Below are 21,516 nucleotides of genomic sequence, written 5' to 3'. Positions count from 1 at the left end.
TCATATATTACTGAGTGACCTGTAGGAAGAGTTCCATGCCTATGTTCTTGTCCATTGTATCCTCAGTAATATTTGTATGATTTATGTTCCAGTGATAATTATTGTAGGAGACGGGTAATTTTACAGGGGAAAGAAGACTGGCTTATGCCACGTTTGTTATAAGAAAGATTATAAAACCAGATTTTGCTATATCACTGGAACCAAATATTTTTGCATCTTTTTTTTCTCCCCTATAACCAGTGCCTATGGGGAAGGGCCTTGTCGTGGCGGCACTGCTTGTACTAACGCTTCCCCCTTTTTATGGTATTTTATTTACTATATTTATATATTAATCAAATTTATATAATAACCCATATCACCAGAGGCAAGTTTATGCGGTGCACAACAATGTTGCAAAATATGTCACTCTTGCACTTCGGTCCAGGAAATAGAACTTCAGCTGAATCGCTGGTCATAAATTATGTCTTTCTCCCTTAGCTTTCTTTTGATTCTTCTGAGTCTCACTTGATTGCACACAGAAAAATATAAACCAAAAGGAAAAGTTATGGTTGCATAAAACTCATTGAAACTTATCTGTTTCCACTATTTGGAAAGAAATGAAAATACCAGTAGTGAAATGACACTACATATGGATGTAATAGCACTGATAACTGAGACAAAGCATAAGGCTCATGGTAGATTTATCATCACATTATTATGATTTGCTTTCTAATCTACCAAAGCCCTGTATATACATAATCTTTAATCAATTGCACTGTTGTTTAACTGCTGCTTTTGGGTGTTTTTCAATTTGAATTCTATTAGTTTTATATCTATCATTTTTTTTGCTTTTATTACTTTATCATAATCTATTCCGACAGTTTTATTGAAGGGGAGCATGAACATTCATGTTTTAAATATCTCATTTAGCTCTCCACAATAACATGTTCAAATTATCTAATAATTATCCTACATCAAAAGGCTAGGTGTTAGAATTTAGGCTATATGAAAACAGTGGCAGTGATGGTGGCAATAATGATGATGTTGATGATTTATGCAAAATAACAAAGCTGGATTTATATAATATGCATTCTGCTGATCAGAAACACAGGAGTAGGTAGAAATTTTGCAGATAATACATCTGTGATTTCAAAGAGAATGGTTGTATTTCCAGTTTATTTCCCAAATATGTATAGTGAGAGTTATTATTGTACCATAAAACGTAAATCAAATAATTTGCAAAGAGGTAATTATTAATCATTTAGATTAATTGGTTCTGGGGGAAGAGGCATTAACCCCCTCAGAACAGGTTTGCAATTTGGGTGTCCTCCTACACTTACAGTTAAGATTATGTCAACACCTTACAGCTGTAGCTAGGGGGATCTTTGCACAGGTTCGATTAGTGCACCAATTGTGACCCTACTTGGATCGAGAGGCTCTTCTCATGGTCACTCACGCCCTTATCACCTCATGGCTGGATCATTGCAATGAGCTCTACATGGGGCTACCCTTGAAGAGTGTTCAGAGACTGTGTGAGCTGTGGTGGGTACGCCCAGATACACCCACACTACACCAATTATTCGCAAACTGCACTGGCTTCCTGTTGGCCTCTGGTCACAATTCAAGGTGTTGGTACCTTTAAAGCCCAACAAGTCTCAATGCCAGAGTATCTTCGAGACTGCCTTCTATCACATACCTCACAGTGACCAGTTAGATCCCACAGGGTTGGTCTTCTTCAGATCCCACCAGCTAAACAGTGTCAGCTAGCAGGTCTGAATGAAAGAGCCTTCTCTGTGGTTGCTCCAGCTCTCTGGAATCATCTACCTCCTGAAATCTGCACTAACTCCACCTTATGGGGGCTGGAAAGCCATAAAGACCTGGCGTTTCTGACAGGCCTAGGGCCAATGACCTTGGGGGGGTTGCTAGTGAGGTCTGTCCATGAGTGTATGGATGTCTGTAATTATTTTAAATTGAAATGTTTTCATATTGATCCATGCTCATTTTTGTTGTGTTAAGAAGCATAGAAATATAATTAAATAAATAGAGGAGAAAGAGAGAGATTTGTGAAATCTTAAACACTAATTTTATTGTTGCACATATTTTCATGGATCATCTATTCATCATCTGATTAATTGAATAAATGCCTATGAGAGAGGTTTTATAGCTTGCAGTTTGGAATGGTTGATGAGATTTGGGAATGCTCTATTTTTACAACAAGGCATTTTTGTTTCCTGAAAAGAGAAATAATCATTTCATTTAGAACTAACTATATGCAACCTCTCCCCCTTCCGAAAGCAACAACATCAGTAATAATGCATTGATTAACTTAACTGAAATAGAGCCATCTTCTTTGTAACATTTTTAAAGTTGTCTTTAAAACAGAATTATTCAAAATGCATCAAGAGCATAAATAAAACATACAGAATTGATTTTTCCTTATGTTTAAAGATCTTTTCATCTACTAAGCTATTTTAGTTCTAAGGTTTTGTTTATAATATAATTTTGTGCGACAGATATTAACAAATGAATAAAAAACTGAGAATTGAAAATTAGCTAAATAGGAACCTTATATATTACTCAATCAAGATTGTTTTATAAAAGCAAATCGAATGTGGAGTTTTATACCATGTAAAACTATTTTAAATTTAAAATAAATTAAAATTATTGGGATAGTTGTTTTCTAGGCAATCAAATTGTTGGTCCATGTAAGCTATTGCAGACTAGCTGCAGATTTACAAAATTTCAGGAGAAATATTCACTAGATATTTATCCAGTAAAAGTCTGTGTGACTGTAAGTGTAATACCATTTTCAAAAATTAGGTCAGCTCTGTATTGTCAGGGGTTAGCCACAAATTTGTTCAGACAAGTTGTCTGCAAAGAATTCCCTCTTCAATCAATTAGAATAAAATGAAGTTAATGTCTACTTTCACAGGAGTCTCTCCTTATAAACTGTGGTTAGATATAGAATACACTTTAATTTTCCTACAGAGTAGGAAAGTAAGATTAGTAATATCCAGGGACTTAAGCTTTGAACAATAGAAATGCTATAGAAGTAATTCAAAGCAGAGGTGGATTTCACCTCTGACCAATTCTGGAGAACTCTACTCAAAAAGAGGATAAATCAACACCTAAAACCAATAACTTATTGGACCCAAACCAACATGGTTTACTGAAGACAAATCATGTCAGGCTAATCTCATTGATTTCTTTGACTATGTCATAAGGGTGTTGGATGAAGGTGGTGCCATGGATATTTCCTATCTGGATTTCAGCAAAGCCTTTGATACGGTTCCAGATAAAGAGCTGATAGATAAATTAGTGAAGATTGGATTTACAGGTAATCCCTGGATAGTTCAGTGGATTTGCAGCTGGCTGAAACGTAGATATAGAGGGTTGTTGTTAATGGCGAGTATTCTGAGCAGAGCCTGGTTACAAGCGGTGTGCCTGGGATAAACATATTTATTTATTTATTTATTTATTCAATTTTTATGCCGCCCTTCTCCTTAGACTCAGGGCGGCTTACAACATGTTAGCAATAGCACTTTTTAACAGAGCCAGCATATTGCCCCCACAATCCGGGTCCTCATTCTAAGATAAAATACAGGAAATAGTATAAGGGCAGACTAGATGGACCACGAGGTCTTTTTCTGCCATCAATCTTCTATGTTTCTATGTTTAACCGGTAACAGAATTTTTGAGTAGTTCGGAGAACCACTAAATACCACCTCTGAGTGGCCCAGACCCCATCTATTCCCTGCCTCCCGAGTCCCAGCTGATCGGGAGGAAATGTGGATTTTGCAATAACCTTCCCTTGGAGTATGGTGGGAATGGAGATTTTACACTACCCTTCCCCTGCCACGCTCCCAAGCCACACTTATATGGTAAGTTAAAAAAAAGTGAATCCCACCACTTATTCAGATCCAATGTAACACTACATTGGTATTAGGTATCTCATTTTAGATCAGTTGATTTCAGTATTATGTGAGGACAACAAGAAATGCTCTGAAGAAGTTAAAAGTCAGTTGTCACAGAGACTTGTCAATGTTTAATTTCAAGCATCATTTATTGGAAGTTCAGCAAGGAAATTACCATATAAACCCCACCTGTTAAAACTGTTTTGAAAACATCCCCCTTGTTTATTATTCTTTCACATTCTCAGCTGAGAACAGGAATTTACCAATCAATATAATTCATTATAATTTCTTGCTTGAAGAGTTCAAAAACCTGAAATTTAGCCATGCTATGCTGCTTTTAATTCTAAACCAAAATACTTCATCTTATTCTTGTTGCAATAATGGCTTTAATTTAAAAATATTAATTGTCCTTAACTTTCCAAATGAAATTTTCTTTCTTTTTCAGACCATATAAGCCTTTCTTATGTGCTGACATCCCACACTATAAATGAATTATACTATTCTCTTTCTCTTTTCTTACCCAAGCAACTTTATGACTAGACAATTCATTCCATTTCCTAGCATCATTAGTTTCTGTAAATTATTCTGTCTTGTATTTTTCAGAACACAATTAAAAATAAAAAAGACTGATACAGAGCTCAAAAGAACAATGGCATAGAATTTAGAAGCATTTTTAAAAGGAACATTTTAATGTGCTGAAATTTTGTGATTTTTCTAATAGATGTTTTCAGGCAAGCTCTTTATGTTTGCAAAGAGCAACTGGTTGGAAAGTACTAAAATGAAAGGGAAGATATTAAATAAAATAAAATAAAAGTCATTAATTGATCTATTTATTCTGTTGATAATTCTTCCAGCAATTTCCATTTGTGTATATTTGCATGTGTGAACATTTTCTGTTAAAACTCTTTTGATTCCAAATACTTAATAATCTGCTTTACTTATGCATGTACATGTAAATCTTTTTCTCCCTCCCTCCCTGTCTCTCCTTTTCTTTCTCCTTCTCTCCCCCAAACAATGATCTTTTTCACAGGTCAACTTCTTAATTATATCTATTCTTCTGTGCTTTGTTTATGTAAATTTGTACTAACTAGTTTTTAAATTCTTAAGGTCAGTGTTATAAGGCTTTAAGCATTCGAATGAGCAGTGAGGAAAAAATCTCTTTCTTTTTGTGCGGAAAAAAATTACCTATGCTAGAATGTATTTCCTCAGCTTATAATGTATTAGAAAACATTCAATAAAAAAATGTTTCCTTGCACCTGAAAAAAATATTCTGAGGTTTTAAAATGGATAGGGTAGGGTAGAGTGGAAAGGGATGGGATAATAGAGTTTGGGAACAAGCCTTTGATTTTTCACTTTCATTGGAAGTTTATTATATGTAGAAATTTTAGAAAAGTATCGGCCAGATGCCTGCTGCATATATGGTTTATCACTGTATTGGGATTCCTATTTTTATGAAATTAATGCAATCCAATTTCTCTTCAAAGATATAATAAAACATGTTTTGAGATAGTATCAAAGGTGCTTTTTTCTAGAGGCAACTGGACTTTCTGCTTTTTCTTTGAAGATATTTTGTTCTCATCAGAATTGAAGAAGCTTTTTGGATGGGAAGCAAATGTCTTCAAAGAAAAACCAGAAAGCCCAGTTGCTTCCTGAAAAAAAACACCTTTGGGACAACCACTACACACCATAGATGTACCACTATGTTTTTTTATATATGCTATGGGCCGCCCCAAGTCCTCGGAGAGGGGTGGCATACAAGTCCAATAAATTAATTAATAAATAAATAAACCATGACCTGGATGACTGAGAATCTCCATAGATATTTTGATAAAGTGTAGTCTCATGCAATAAGATATATAGGCTAGTGGCTGCCAGTTCAGATTGTGTACTATTTAAAAGTGCCCATGTAGAGATGATAATGTTAAAAAATGCATTATATAAGTTAAATTGAGATAAAAAGAAGAAGAAATTGCATGGGTAAGATATTCTTTTCTGAAATTGCTTTGGAAACATTCATGATCTACTTGAGTTCCAGAAGCTCAGACTGTAAGTCATATTAAAGTCATTTAAGGGAAAATCTGGTCTGAATCATTTTATGTTATTTTTAACAGTAGTATTTACTTATGAATTCGGTGATAATTGGCAGGAAACTATGGGCTATTCTTAAGTTTGAAAAAAAATATAGAAACTGGAAACCAAAAGACTTATTTCTTGCAAAAGCATATGTGAAATAAAGGAAGCTTTTTTGCTTCTTTTTAATACTACATTGTCAACTATACATGAACATTTATATTTAATACAGTCAGCTTTATATCTTGTCTTAAACATTCTGATGTGCTGTTTTGTATTTTATTCTAGGACCATCAAACTATTTTAAGAGCTTGGGCAGTTAAAGATTTTGCTCCAAATTGTCCATTGTACGTTCAGATACTAAAGCCTGAAAATAAGTTTCATATTAAATTTGCAGGTAAGTCTGATAACTTATTGATTTCTGTTGATATGTAGAATTGGATAATTCTTTTCTGTTCTGATCTGATCAATGCCATTTAATGTTTTCTGACAAAAAGAATGGTGTGGGCAACATTCAGGCCAATAGTGGTCCACAGTACTTAATTTATTCCCCAGCATCCTGAAATCACTCTACTCAAACTCAGTCAAACAAACAAACAAAATCACGAAATCTCATACTGCATTTTGTTTTGTTTTAATTAGAATGCACCCAGAAGTTTTAGCTTTATTTTGTTTTTGTACTTTTACTTTTCTCCCTTAAGGACCTACAAATGGCCTGAAACTGATTATTAGAATTAGTAATTTCAACTGGCTGAAATCCTGGTTCATTTGAAGATACTGCAAAAAGAGGACACCTATCATAAATAAAGAAGGCCATCAGCAGAATCCTAACCTAGCCAAATACCAGTGCAAAGTTAGGCCAGGTAGAAGATGGTTTAATCATTTCTAACTCAAAAAATCCAGGGACAGCTCCAAAGAAGGATCTTCCCTTTTCTGTGCTGCTGGAAGCTTGGATTCATCACAAAAAGATCAACTTGCCAAATATCAGCTCAACTGTGGGCTTTGCAATTTTAGGTTTTAAAACAATAACCATTATCACATTTGTTTGAAAAGTGCAGATTAGACAAGAGAGAAGCAGAATTTTGAAGCATTAAGTTGCATCCTTAAATGTCATTTGTCTTCGTTATATAACTTTTTTTTGCATTGGATTTTCACCTCTTATTAGCCCTACATATGTCTCTGAGAATTACCACACAGTTATGAAAATGATGATTGAGACTGATTGATAAAATTTATATAGCCACCGATCTCACACATGACTCTGGACAGTACATGCAATGGTAGCTCGTGCAATGAAAAACCCCAAACATTCAGAATAATTAAAAACCAAAACCATAATTAAAATGGGTAAAACCATAACAATAATAACAACCAAAAGTATGGGAGAGAGAATGTTGAACATAATAAACAATGCACCTATTTAAACAGGCTCCAAGATTTGATGGAACTTGATGGCAAACCAACATTGAATGGCCTTCTAAGAAGGGTTTGGGCCAATCTAACTTTAGTTGGAATGATGCAAATACTTGACTTGTGTTTGTTTTTTCTCCTATTCATTCAAGTTGTCCCATTGGGTTAGGCAACAAGCCTTCAAACAGGCTCATTTAACTTTCTACCTCAATATTTGGAAACAGGAGGAAACAGCATAAAAGTCATCATGGTCAGACAAAATCTGGTTCTTTATAGGTGGCACAGAGCAGATAAAAGCAAAAAACACATTTCCTGGTCCCCATCAAATGACATTATTTAATCAAGGAGTGTAAAACAATGCCAACTTTGTCTGAACTTGTGGGACAAGCAGAAATAATTCAAGACAGGAAATTCTGAAAATAATTCAGCCCTGTGCCATGAAAGGTTTTATATATGGCAACCAGCCCCTTGAATTGCACCCAGAAAATTATTGACAATGTAGTCAGCACAGTAGGGCAGTGCTCATTATCCTGAGAAAGAGTCTTAACAAGAACATTGGGTCAACTAGAGGTCGAAGAATATAACTGATTATCATCAATGTATGGATGATATCTGACTCTGGAGTGTTGGGTGATCTCACTGGATGCACAACCTTTGACAACCACCTGCTCTTGGAGAATGAAATTGCAACTGCCTGAACAGTGTGAATCATACATTGTTTCTTTGAAAGTCTTGAGTGAACAGGAGGATTGTGCCTGAAATAAAGCCAAGTTCTACCAACAAGAAATGCATGTAAATTTGCATGTAGACCATGCCAGATAGAATGCAGATAGGTGCTCACATAATTAAATAACCATTTGAGCAAAGCAAGAAAATGCATGTTTTGTAATGGGGAAAAAGCTAGGCTATAAACAAATGGTTTTCCACTTATATAGAAACGTATTTTATTCATTTAGTACAAACTATACACCTAACTATAATACCATGATAGAGTCCAGACAAACGTTATGATATAATGTAAGTCTCCCGAAGACCTCTATTGATAATTAACAAATTTATCATACTTTCATGGTTACTAGAATATTTAGGAAACAAATGATGAATCATCAATACACTTACAAAATAATTCTGATTTCTGCAAGCACAGTTTAAAAACTATTATTCTATCATATTCCATGTAGTTTTCTTTTTTCCATTAGAAATCCATAAGGGCTTTGTTTGTTGTCCTTGTAGGGTTGACATTTAATTTTTATTTTCTGCACCTGATCCAACCTGTGAAGTCTTTTGTATATTGAATAATAAATATTAATGCCCTGTTATTTATTCAAGATAAACAAAAGTGAAGCAGCTTTGTGTGTAACATTATATACCGTATTTTTCAGAGTATAAGATGCACCTTTTTACTCCGAAAAGGGGGTCAAAAACTGAGTGCATCTTATATTTTATTTATTAGATTTGTATGCCCCTCTCCGTAGACTCGGGGCAAATGTAGCCCCACCCACCTGCCAGCCCCCACCCTTGAGATATATAAGGTAAGGTGACTTACCACTTGGCCTTGGGGAGGAAAGCTTTTTCATTGTATTTCAGGGGGCAAAAAGTTTTGGCCAATGCTGCTGCCCAAAATGCAATGCTCTGTTTTGGTCTCTGCACACTCCATTTTTGGAATCAGGGAAGGGATCGTGGCATTTCCTCCCTGCTTCCCAAAATGGATTGTGCAGAGATCAAAAAAGAGCATTTCATTTTGGGTGACAGGCAGCGCTGGCTGCATGCCTCATTTGTGGAATCAAGGGGGAAAGTGTTTTCGGGCTGCAGTGCCGGCAGGAATCACCCACTGCCTGAAGTGCAATGCTCTTTTTTTTGCCTCTTTATGCCCTGTTTTTGGAACAGAGAAGGGTGGTTGGTGGGTGGCTCCAGCCAGCACTGCAGTCCAAAAACACTTTCCTCCCCATTTCAAAAACGGGACATGAGAAGGCAAAAAAAGAGCATCCTGTTTAAGGCGGTGGGTGATTTCCTCCTCGATTCCACAAACAGGGTGTGCAGCTGGCTCTGCCAGTCACCCAAAATGCAATGTCCTTTTTTTATATCTTTGTGTGCTCCGTTTTTAGAATCAGGAAGGAAGTGCCACGATCCATTCCCCATTCCACAAACAGAGCATGCAACCGGCGCTGCCTGTCGCCCAAAACGCTATACTCTTTTTTGATCTCTGCATGTTCTGTTTTTGGAATTGGGGAGGAAGTGCCACGATCCCTTCCCCGATTCCAAAAATGGAACTTGCGGAGACCAAAAAAAATCATTGCATTTCGGGCAACAGGCAGCACCGGTTGCATGCCCAGTTGAATTGTCGTGGCATAAAAAAGCAGTCTCAAAATGTTCAAAGTCAAGAATATTCAAATCAATATTCAATAATAATATTCAATAAGGATATTTTCTCCGTATGAGGTGTGAGGTCTGTGCAGGTTTTAATATTCTCTAGTTCCAGGGTTGAATTTCTGGCATGTGAAGTTTTCTCAGCTTGAATTTTGATAGTTTTGTACTGTTTGACCCTGATGCAACAACAGGCGGAGAGGTTGGTGATTTTTGGAATCAAGGAGGGAAGCTTTGGAATTGAGGAGCAAGGAAGATTGCGGGGAGGCATCTGGGGAGTGGAGCTTTCGGTGCCAAGTCCCTTTTCTGCCCCCATGAATCATTTCTCAACCCACCCACTCCAATTAAATGCCCAGAATTGGTTTTTGTTTGCTTTGGTCCCCTAAAATTAAGGTGCATCCTATACTCCGGTGCATCTTATACTCCGAAAAATACGGTAGTTAAAATGCATTTTCTACAATAGTTATCTCTAAGTTGTTGAGTTGAAACTCCTCTGCATATATCAGATTGTAGTCCTGCAAGTCATTTTTATGAGCAAATGAAGAGGGAAATTTGGCTTTTCTCCAAGAACATGGGGTTCCAGCTTCATAATAACCTGTGCTCAAAACCTATCAAACACCCACAGTTTTTAATTAAAAGATTTCAAAATGAAATATAAATTAAGGAATATACATCAATAAAATTATTGGACATTAGTTTCCTTATGCTTGTATCTTAGATATGTCTAAACTTCAAAAACGGTGTCATAACAACTTACAAAGGTAAACATACAAAACATATAGAGACATATATTTCTCCTGTGCGCTTCTTGTCCAAGCATGGATTAACTTGTCTATTAGCCAGGGACTGAGTAAGAAATATCCAGCCACACGCCCTCCTTGTCCCCAGTTGTTTGTCCCCTGAGCCACTTGTTTTACTCAAGTCAAGCCTTCAGGGACACAAAAATTTTTCTCTACTCAGTTCTTTGACAACAGACAGGAAATTAACTTGGATTCTCACTTATTCACAGTTTTTTTCCTAAAATTATTGATATGGGACTGGGTGTGTACAGGGAAGCCTCCTTGCTACCCTAAGGTTTGTGTTGCTTCCATGGGGAAAGTGTGTAACTTTGGTTACAAATCACTTCCATCTCATCAGTTCACTGGAACAACCTATTCAGTTTCTGGGGTGCTTGTTTGGTGTCCCAGCGAGTCCCATTACTGCCCAGTTAACCGGCCACCAATGAGCCAGATTTTCCCGCTCACATGTTCTCGACGATGCCTTGTTATTGACTTTGAGCAAGAGAAATGTCTATTATTTGCAGGGGCAATTGTCCGGAGCTCAGGTGAAGCTTCAAACCTTTAAGGAACACCCCCCCCCCCCCATCAGCTGAGAGTCGGTTTTCCCTTTGCAAGGGCTTTCGAAGCTGCATTTACTGATTTGAAAAATGATGGTGTGCTTGTGTGGAGAACCAGTGAGACTCGGGGGGGGGGGGGGTTGTATAAAGCCATCAGCTGTGGATCGACTCTCCTGCCCAGGTGGTTTCAGCGTTAGTTGAATAAGCAGCAGGAGTGCCTGTCCGGATTCCTGGCAGGACTCACAGGTCTCTTTCCTTCATTGCCGAAGGTCCTGCCACATAAGGAAAGCTGGGTGTGGGCTTCCCAGCTTCCATTTTATATATAAAGTGTCAGCTTTTGTCTGGGGATCTGGCAGAGCTCAGGCAGACATGGATGGAGCGATCGAGGACACTCAGCTCACTCACATGGCTGCAAAGAATGAGGCAGCAAGAATCTTGATACTGGAGGTGTATATTTCCCAGGAGGAAGCCCTGACCATATGTTAAAAAGTTTATAGTGAATAGGCACTGAGCAGATCTCAGTCACCATTTGTTGTTCAAATTAAGACCGCATGAACTCCCTGCTCCCTATCCACTAGAGGTAGGATCTTCATTGTAAGGGATCAGTATCCCTCTTCCAAACTTTCTGCATTCCCAGGAGCCTGGAGGATTCCTGATTGTAAGGAACCTCTCTTACGCAAAACTTCCTCACCACATACCGAAAAGCAGATCGACATATGACACCTTATTTCAGGGGACAGACATTTTGCTAGGACCCAGGGCCTACTGGGTTCCAATATCAATACTCTTCCTACCAATGATTGTATCGCCCCATGGACAGTGAGTAGAGAAAGAGGCAGACAGTATTTCCAGAACAAGAGGCCATTCCGTGGGTCCGGTAACCAGCCCTTTTGCAGGTCGAAGTGACTCCCAATCAGATGGACCCTCAATGGTCGGTTAAATCGATTCATCCAACAATGGAAGGTTACTACTATCTGGGTGCTGCAGACAGTAAGTCTAGGTCTCACTCTAGAGTTCACCGCCATTCCACCAAAGTGCTTTATTCAGTGCCCAATACCCACCAGTCAGCCCAAAAGATGTCTCATGGAAATCAAAATCCAACATCTTTTGGATTCAGCCACCATAGAGATGGTACATCCAGAGCAGGAAGGTGGGGGATTTTATGCCATCCTCACCCTGGTTACCCAAAGTTGTGGGGGGGGGGGGGGGTGTTAGAGCTCAACCTTTATTTGGCCTGAAAAAACTTCAAGATGCATTCTCTAAAATCATTCCTAAGTTGCATCCAGCCAGACAATTATCTGACCTCCATAGAGTTTAAAAGAGGCTCACGCCAAGTCCCTAGTCCTCAAGAACATCGGAGCGAATCAGACTTGATAAGCAAGATCAATTGGTTGGAGCTGAGAGCAATTCATCTCTCTCTGTGTCATTTCAAGCAGCTTATGTCAGACCAGCACATCTTAATGCTAACTGACAATGTGTCCATCCCGGCTCATATCAATTTCCAGGAGGATGACTCAGTCCACCAGTCTCATGCTGGACACATGACAGCTGGCCCTTTGGACAGAATGCCACATCCAATCCATCAAGGTAGAACACATCTCCTGAACAATGAATCTTCAGGTAGATGGGCTGAACAGGACCATGACAGATCACTTACAGTGGTGCCTGAACCCGATTCTCTTTGAGGATCAGTCCCCAAGATTCGGTCAACTGGTGGTGAACCTGTTTGCCCATCCATCCAGAACCTTCCCAGGTTCTTCTCCATATTCACAGTGCCAGGGGCAGAAGGGGTCAACATTCTACACAGCCTGTATCCACAGGTTTATTATATGCCTTCCCTTTTCTCATGATCATTCTGAGGGTAATAGTGTAGCTACTGGCAGAGAGACTCTCCTCGTTGCCCTTCATTGGCTCTGTTGCCCTTGGTATGTGGATCTGGTCAGCCTGTTAGTACCCAGTCCATGGAGGATACCCGACCACAGGATATCACTCAGCCAGGACTCAGGGCTCTATCTGGATCCCCAATGGTTACAACTCACCGTATGGCACTTGAAAAGGACATCCTGAAATGTCACCATCAATACAACATTTTTGTATTCTTCAGTACAAAGTGGACAAGGCCATAGGAGCTTTGAGCTCTTCCACCTGTTTATTGGACCTATGTCCTTCCTGACTGGTTTCGGCCAGCAGCAAGGTAACATGAGACTGGATCCAGGCAGTGGTCAATGATTCTTTGAGGGGGGGTCCTTCCCACTCTCTTTAAAGGAGGTGTGTCCTCTCCTCAAGAAGCCTTCACAGGATCTGTCTCTTCTGAAGAACTACTCTCCTGTCTTCAACCTTCCCTTTTTAGGGAAGGTTGTTGAGAAGGTGGTGGCACTCCATCTCTTGCGGTCCTTGGATGAAGTTGATTATCTAGACCCTTATCAGTCTGGTTTCAGGCCCGGTTACAGCACTGATGGATGATCTCTGGCATTCCTGGGATAGAGGACACTCCTCTATCATGTTGCTTCTTGACCTCTCAACGGCTTTCGATACTATCGACCATGGTATCTTTCTGCACCGATTGAAGGAGTTGGGATTGGGAGGCACTGTTCTGCAGTGGTTCTCCTCCTACCTCTCCGGTAGGTCACAGTCAGTGTTGGTGGGTACAGAGATCGGCGCCTAGGCTCCTCTTTTGTGAGGTGCCTCAGGAATCGATCCTTTCCCCACTACTGTTTAACATCTACATGAAACCGCTGGGTGAGATCATCTGTCGGCACGGGGAGAGTTTCCATCAGTGCGCTAATGACACTCAGTTTTACAACCCCATCTCAGTTTATTAGGCACTATAAATTGGATTCCTTTGCTTTGGCAGAAGCTTTATTTGGTAGGAGAGTTCTGCAGAGGGTTCATTTCATATCAGGACCCCTGAACCAGATCTCTTCCCACCCTTGAGACTTATGCTTGGGTACATTCTATGTTTGGACATTCTATGCTTAGACACTCCAAGTAGTGCATAGGAAAATGAGCATTGTCTTATATGAACATTTATTCTATGTGTGCTGCGGGAGTATTCAACCCACCCTGTGGCCATTTTTGGTCCAGGGTATGGACATTGGATTTCCATTTGGCTCCCTGCAAGTCTATATCCTTAAAAGAACAACTGGCCAAGTGTGGGCCAAGGAGGAGACATGGCCAGATATTTCTTACTCAGTCCCTGGCTAACAGACAAGAAGTTAACCCATGTTTGGCCACTCCCACAGCGCACATAGAAGGAACATTAGTTAAGACAACATTCATTTTAATTTTTTCTAGTCAACAAGACTACTGGAAGACCTGCTAACAGATAGAAGATCAGGCAATATTACTAGCTGCTGCTACTTTTACTACTATGTTGTACCACCTACCATATGATCAAGCCCCTGGTATAATGGCCAGATTATTGGTCACCCAATGTTTTACCTAACTTTGGGACACTTGAAAGTGGGGAGTTAGAACTGATAACTAGAGGGGGAAGATAGCTTGAATAATTAACTCATTACATAACCATCATCTTAGTTGAGCAGACTTGTTTTTTTTCCCCTCTAAGGGTCCCTGGTGCTCTCTGAGCTTGGTTGCTTGCTTGCAAACATTTCCTTACCCAAATTAGGTAACATCATCAGTGCTAATAATGGGCTTTGCTGCAAGTTTATATTCGAGTGGCTTGCCCTGTCAATGTTGATGGGGGTGATCTTAGTGTTTCTTTGGTTCAGCTGCTTATTGTTAGCGTCTTTGCCAGTTCCTTAATCCGGGTATTGTTTTCTTGATTTTTGGTCTGATGTTAATCTTGAATCAAGTAAAAGCTACAAATATTCTCCTTAGTTTTTCTCTAACTAAAGCAATATCCTATATTGAGAGCCCATAGACAGCAAAGAATGCTGAGCTAGCATGAGCTGCACTTAAGGGATCTTTTGTAATGAGGATTTAGCTTTGAAGGTGGGTGATTAGCCCAGCTTCTCATAGCCAATTGGGACATAAAAGCAATTTGAGAAGTGTCCATAATCCACTAGAATAATATAAGATATAGCTTGTATCTTTTTATTTCCTGTACAGATTAACAACAAAACCTTAACAGAAAATAAAAGTATTGACCTTTTTTCCTTAAATAAAAAAGTAAAATTTACATCTGAAATATGCTAGATCCAAATAAATATTGTCCAAAATATATATTGTATTGTTTTAAGATTAATGGTTCATTATTTTCAGCTCAAGGAAAAGCCAAATCTGTTTGCCCTCTTGCCTCTGCTTCCCCTCATCCATTATTGTTCACATTTGGTACAGTTTCTGAAGAAAGTTCTAGAAATCATCACCCTTTTTACTTTACAAATTCTTAGCTTGATCCGGCAACTTTATGCAAACGTGCCCTTTAAGTTTAAGATTTTCAGAACTGCCATCCCCTCTTACAATTATTACTCAGTCTTCTTAGTGATGAATTTCATTTCATATGACCACATTTGGTCAACTGTCATCACCTATTTCAAATATAAAAATAATTTAAAGTACAGTGGTACCTCGTCTTATGAACGCCTCTTCTAACAAACTTTTCAAGATACGAACTCGGTGTTTAAGACTTTTTTGCCTCTTCTTCTGAACTATTTTCACCTTACGAACACAAGCCGCTGCTGCTGGGATGAAGGGGTTTCTTTTTTTTCCTTTTTTTGAAAAAAGAAAAGGGACGGGTGGCTTGGAGATGGAAAGAATTTGCATTAACAAAGCTAGGAGGACGGAGTGCTTGCAGAGGCACTGAAAGGGTGTCTTTTGAAGAAAGAAAAGGAAAGGGCGGCTTGGAGATGGAGTAGTTTGCATTAACAAAGCTAGGAGAATGGAGTTCTTGCAGAGGCACTGAAAGGGTGTCTGTTGAAGAAAGAAAAGGGAGGGGCGCCCCCTTGCCTTTCTTCCTTCCCACTCACCCTTTAGCCTAGCCTTGCTTCTTCCACCCGCCCCCTTTCGCTGCTCCTCCCTGCCCTCTGTTCGCCTCCCTTCTAAAGTTTGGGATTTTCCTGAAGGATTTGCATGCATTATTCGCTTTTACATTGATTCCTATGGGAAACATTGTTTCGTCTTACGAACTTTTCACCTTACGAACCTTGTCCTGGAACCAATTAAGTTCGTAAGACAAGGTATCACTGTATTTACCTGTTAATCAACTATGCAGAAATGTAATTCAGGTAATGCTTTCCTTTATTGCTGTATAAGAATAATATTTGTGAAAGTTTAAAAATTTGTGTAAACAGTTACAATATTGAGATTTTTGCCCTCTTATTTTTGTGAAAGATACTTTCGTGCAAACAAATCGGTCTCCAGTGGTAAGGAGGTCAATAATTCAATGTTGTGTCAGACTCCAAAAACCAAGAAAGAGAGACAGATGTACTTCTCAGAAGTTTTCTTTATTGTTTCTCTCCTATAGGCAGAAATCTTACCAATCTAAAGCAAACCGCTTGCTTCATTAAAGATATACTCTGAAAACATATTTGGAGGAGTTATCTTGACTTTCTTTCTGCCAATCAAACATTCAAAGCTCTCTTGGTTATGTCTCTTTCTTCTTTGGAACGTTGTCCTAACCTCTTGGGAATCCAAATGACATTCACCACCCATTTTATCTATTCAGCATGTTTGTTAAGTGTCCCAAACATTTTTTTTTCTGCTGCGATCAAATTCAGAGCTTCTTCCTGTGGCATCTGATAAAAGAAGTACAATTTCATTCATAAGATTGGGTCTGCTTTCAATCTTCTCAGATAAGGAAATGCATGCATATTTCTACCATTTTATCAGATGCCCTATAACATTTTTTTCCCCTGACACTAAAACCTAATGCAGAAAGATGTCATCCATGACGCCGGGGTATAAAACTGTAATGCCTTGCTAGCTGGAGTATGGAATTATTCAATAGGTCTTGCTGGATTCTGGACGCTGTCTATTCTTAGTAAAGTGACTTACTGACTTAGTAAAATGAGGACCTATTCCCTGTTGTGAAAGAGTTGTGCCTTGTGACTTATATTCTAACTGTTTCCATCTTTGGCCTTCTGGATTGCTGGCTAGCTAGTACATAATATTTCTAGAAGACATCAAAAGAAAGGATCCACAGGCAATTTCCTGTAAATAAAGGTGTTCCCATAAATCTAATTGCAGTGAGCATTATTCTTGTAAACTATTTCGCATTCTCACTATAGCAGTGCTTTTAGGTGGAACAGACTTATCTTCCACATTAGCAAAAGCATACAGTTGTTCTTTCAGATTTATCTCATAAAACTATATTTCAATCCCATTCAAGTATCTAAATGCTTAATTCAGTCAGGAGGTTTGTAGGAAAATACTGAGGTGAAAATAAAAGGAGGTTATCTACTCTAGAATAAATCAATCTTTGTGGTTCATGAATTGCACTAAATAAATGATTTATCTCTGATGTTCATATTATTTTCCTCGTTACATTTTGCCAGCATAAATCCCTTTTGTTCAAAACTCATGAAATTTCCATTAAAAGCAACTGGATATCTGCAATAAACTCTTTCACCCTTGTCAATTCTAATACAATCCTGCATTTTATTATCATATTGATACGCTTACTCAAATGCTTCAATATGAACTAAGCAATTATTTTTTGTCAAAAATTGACCAAGCAATGAAAATGCAGAGACTAGTTTCAGTTTTACCACTCTAGAAATAGACGTTTTTAAATAGTTGCGAAAGTGTCCTTCAGAATGAAACAAAATATAGTCAATTCTCCATCCTGCACTGAGGATAGTGTGTGGAGTGAGCGGTGTTCGCCCTCCCCCTCTCCCACCCTCCCTCTCCCACCCTCCCTCCCTCCCTCCTAAGAGTTGTACCATTTCATGAGGAAGTGACCCTAGATGGCATACAACAAAACTAAATAATAACTATTTAAAATATATAACATTCAGAAATATTAAAACAATTTGTAAAAAAACTATAAAAACAGTTAATCGGGAATAATAGATGGAGGGATATTAGTAATAATGGTGGCATCTCACTAGTTCACCCATCCCCTGGCTTGATGGAATAACCATGTTTTAAGGGAGCTTCAGAAACTTATAGACAATGAAATGTTACCTTACTTTTTGTTGTTTTTATGCTCAAGTTTACCTTTTATTGTTAAATATTGCCTTATCCAATGAAATAGTATTGAGAAAATAATTATTCTGGTTTTGACCACAATGGATAAAAATAAGTTTAGGTTCATAGCAAATAACCAGTGAATAGATGGAATTTACTACTGTCACTGCTTCTTCTATTGGAATAATTGGTGTGTATGTATCTGCTTGCCTACCTGACATCCCACATCTTTTCCTCTATTCTATTTCGATTCCTGTATGCATTATTTAGAGATTTATTCTTAGTTTTAAAGCAATTAAATTAGGTAGATAGTTAGAGAGAGAGGAGGAGATTCCTCTTTCTCCGTTTTTCTTTCAACCCATTTAAAGGGACATTTATCTTCCCTTTATGCGCTCCTAGTTTATTTCACATTCACTAGCTCACACGTCATATTGGGGTAAGTCCCTTGTTGATGTTATAAAGAGCTGCAAACCAAATGGAGGTGACTCTGGGTGTTTTATGTTGATACTTCCCCAGTCCCCAAACTTTCCATTAAATTCTGAGCAGTATCTGATTGATGGTCATAATGAACAGAGAACCTATAAGACATCTGAATGATTTTCCAGTTTCTGAGCAGCATCTCAGTATGCTCAGTATGATATTTAAAAAAAAACTACTGGAGTTTTGTGTGTCTCTTTATTTGTCACTTATACCTGTGCATTATAGTGAGTCATCCTTTTTTCCTTATATTCCACCTTCAACACTTCTGTCAAGGCCTGTCAACACATCTTATAATGTTGTTGGCTACCAAATCTAATAAATAATAATAATAATAATAATAATAATAATAATAATAACCATCATCATCATCAGCCCGAAAAAGTGGTCAAAAATGAGCAAGCAAAACTACTGTGGGACTTCCGACTTTAGACTGACTGAATGCTGAAGCATAACACACCAGACATCCTGATTGTGGAGAAAAAGAAAGTATGGATCATCGACATCGCAATCCCAGGAGACAGCAGAATTGAGGAGAAGCAGCTAGAAAAATTAGTGAAATACGAAGATCTAAAAATCGAGCTGCAACGACTCTGGCATAAGCCAGTGAAAGTGGTCCCAGTGGTACTTGGCACGCTGGGCGCAGTGCCAAAGGATCTCAGCGGACATTTGAAAACCATCGGAATTGACAAACTCTCCATTTGTCAATTGCAAAATGCCGCTTTACTGGGATCAGCAAACATAATTCGCCGCTACATCATGCAGTCCTAGGTGCTTGGGAAACGCCCGACTGGTGATGAAATACGAAATGCAGCATAGTGATCTCGTTTGCTGTGTTGTACTGACACAATAATAATAATAATAATAATAATAATAATAATAATAATAACAACAACAACAACAACAACAACAACAACAACAACAACTATCAAATTTGTTCTGTTCTGTGGACATGGCTTGGTGGGCAGGATGTGGCTTGGTCGCATGGCAGGGGAAAGATACTATAAAATCTCCATTCCCACTCTATTCCAGGGGAAGGTTACTGCAAAATCTCCATTTCCTCCTGATCACCTGGGACTTGGGAGGCAAAGTATAGATGATGTCTGAGCCAGTCAGAGGTGGTATTTAGTGGTTCTCTGAACTATTCAAAATTTTCACTACCGGTTTTCCAGAATTGGTTAGAATCTGCTGAAACCGACCTCAGGGCTGGATCAAATAGAATGCATTGACTTTGTAACTGCACATCTCATTCAACATAGCAATAGTACTTAGATTATATACCAACCCTTTACAGCACTCTCTGGGCAGTTTATAATGTAAGCATATTGCCCCCAATAGTGTGGGTCATCATTTTACTGACTTCAGAAGGATGGAAGGTTGAGTCGAGCACTATCAGGATTGAATTCCAAACTATGAGCACCATTTGCTGCAATACTCCATTCTAACTGTGCCACCAAGTCTCCCCATATGCTGTTTTTTCAAACAAATCTGAAAACTTCACATAGAAGAGTATGTTGAAGTTTTATACATTCACATCTTCATTTAAGCTTAACAATATGTCCTTTTTTGTGTTGGTTTGCATCTGTTCCTGTAGAAATGTTTCTGGTGTGTGTAAAATACAAAGAAGGTCATATGTTAACTTGGTTGTTTTGTTTAATTTCTTGGGTGTTGTTGTTTTTAAAATAGTTTTTGCTTAGCTTTTAAACCATATCAGACTATTGTATTTTTCTGGGAATACATTCTAGAAGTGGGACATCATTGCTAGGAAGACTTTTTACTCTAATTGACATCTTGTACACAAAAATAAGGGAGGTACAATATCATATTATGGGACCTTTGTTTTCTTTCTGTTATTTTTCCTTAGAATTTGTAAAACAACAAATGAACTCACAAACAATTTTTAGTCTCCAGGATGCAAGCTGGCAATTCAAATAAACGAATAAAAGTTTTTTTCATTCTCATTCTCCCCTTCCTTCTCTGCAGATCATGTTGTATGTGAAGAGGAATTTAAATACGCAATGTTGGCTTTGAACTGTATTTGTCCAGCTACATCAACACTTATCACTTTATTAGTTCATACTTCAAGAGGGCAGTAAGTATAACATTTATCTCATTGGATGGAGTGAACATGTGAAAGTGAATGTTACGTTGAGTATTGCTTGTGTATTGCAATGTACAGGAAAGATTGTCGTTGATCCTATCCATGGCTTAAAAGTGGCACTTATCCACTGATTCTCAGTGGTTTGTGCTTTTAATCATAATAAACAGGTGATTACTGGTAGTTACAGGAAATAAAGTAGAGCACTTTTTAGGAAAGACTAAATTAATTATTTTCAGAATCTAGAGCTTACTTTCTCCTGCGTGCTGTTTCTCAGACTCTAAGATTCAAAACTTCGCCTTGTATGCTTTCTTCTGAGAGATAGATAGCATAAATTTCTTCTATTGGAACCCAATGTAGTTTTTGAAATTTTTATTCCATTTCACATGGTTATTATGGAATAAAAGATTCCTAAGCTGGCTAGCAATGGAGAAAAAAACCTGCATTGCATTCATTGAAATGGTATTTAATTTAGCTTTAAGTAAATTCATCTATCTATGCACCCAGTTAAATAGATAGTATCAAAATTGTATATTGGCTGTGGCAAAAAAAATAATAACAAAAACCACTTTGTATTTATTTTAAAAAATATTAAAAAGGATGGTATATAAATAATAGAGCTAATCTCTCCTTGAAGATACTAAAATGAACTTGTGATATCACATGTATCCTAACTATAGTTAAGGCCAAGAAGAGAGATTTACTCTAAGAAAGTGAATACTGAAGAGAATTTTGTCATATTATATAAATGCCCTCCCCCAAATCTATTAACTGTACTT

At 38.1% G+C, this 21,516-nt stretch overlaps 1 protein-coding gene across 1 annotated transcript in view; it reads left to right on the top strand.

Annotated features, from left to right (window-relative positions):
- Window positions 1-21,516, top strand: part of KCNT2 (potassium sodium-activated channel subfamily T member 2) — a 295,119-nt gene that overhangs the window by 189,239 nt on the left and 84,364 nt on the right. Inside the window, exons 14-15 of the mRNA XM_070746341.1 lie at window positions 6,252-6,360; window positions 20,623-20,731. Of these exons, the coding sequence (XP_070602442.1) occupies window positions 6,252-6,360; window positions 20,623-20,731 (218 nt within the window). The remainder of the gene's footprint in view (window positions 1-6,251; window positions 6,361-20,622; window positions 20,732-21,516) is intronic.

Source organism: Erythrolamprus reginae, chromosome 3 (assembly GCF_031021105.1).
Source record: "Erythrolamprus reginae isolate rEryReg1 chromosome 3, rEryReg1.hap1, whole genome shotgun sequence".
In the NCBI taxonomy this organism is placed as follows: domain Eukaryota; kingdom Metazoa; phylum Chordata; class Lepidosauria; order Squamata; family Dipsadidae; genus Erythrolamprus; species Erythrolamprus reginae.
The sequence above is the reverse complement of the archived record's forward strand: the minus strand, read 5'-3'. Positions and strand labels throughout refer to the sequence as shown.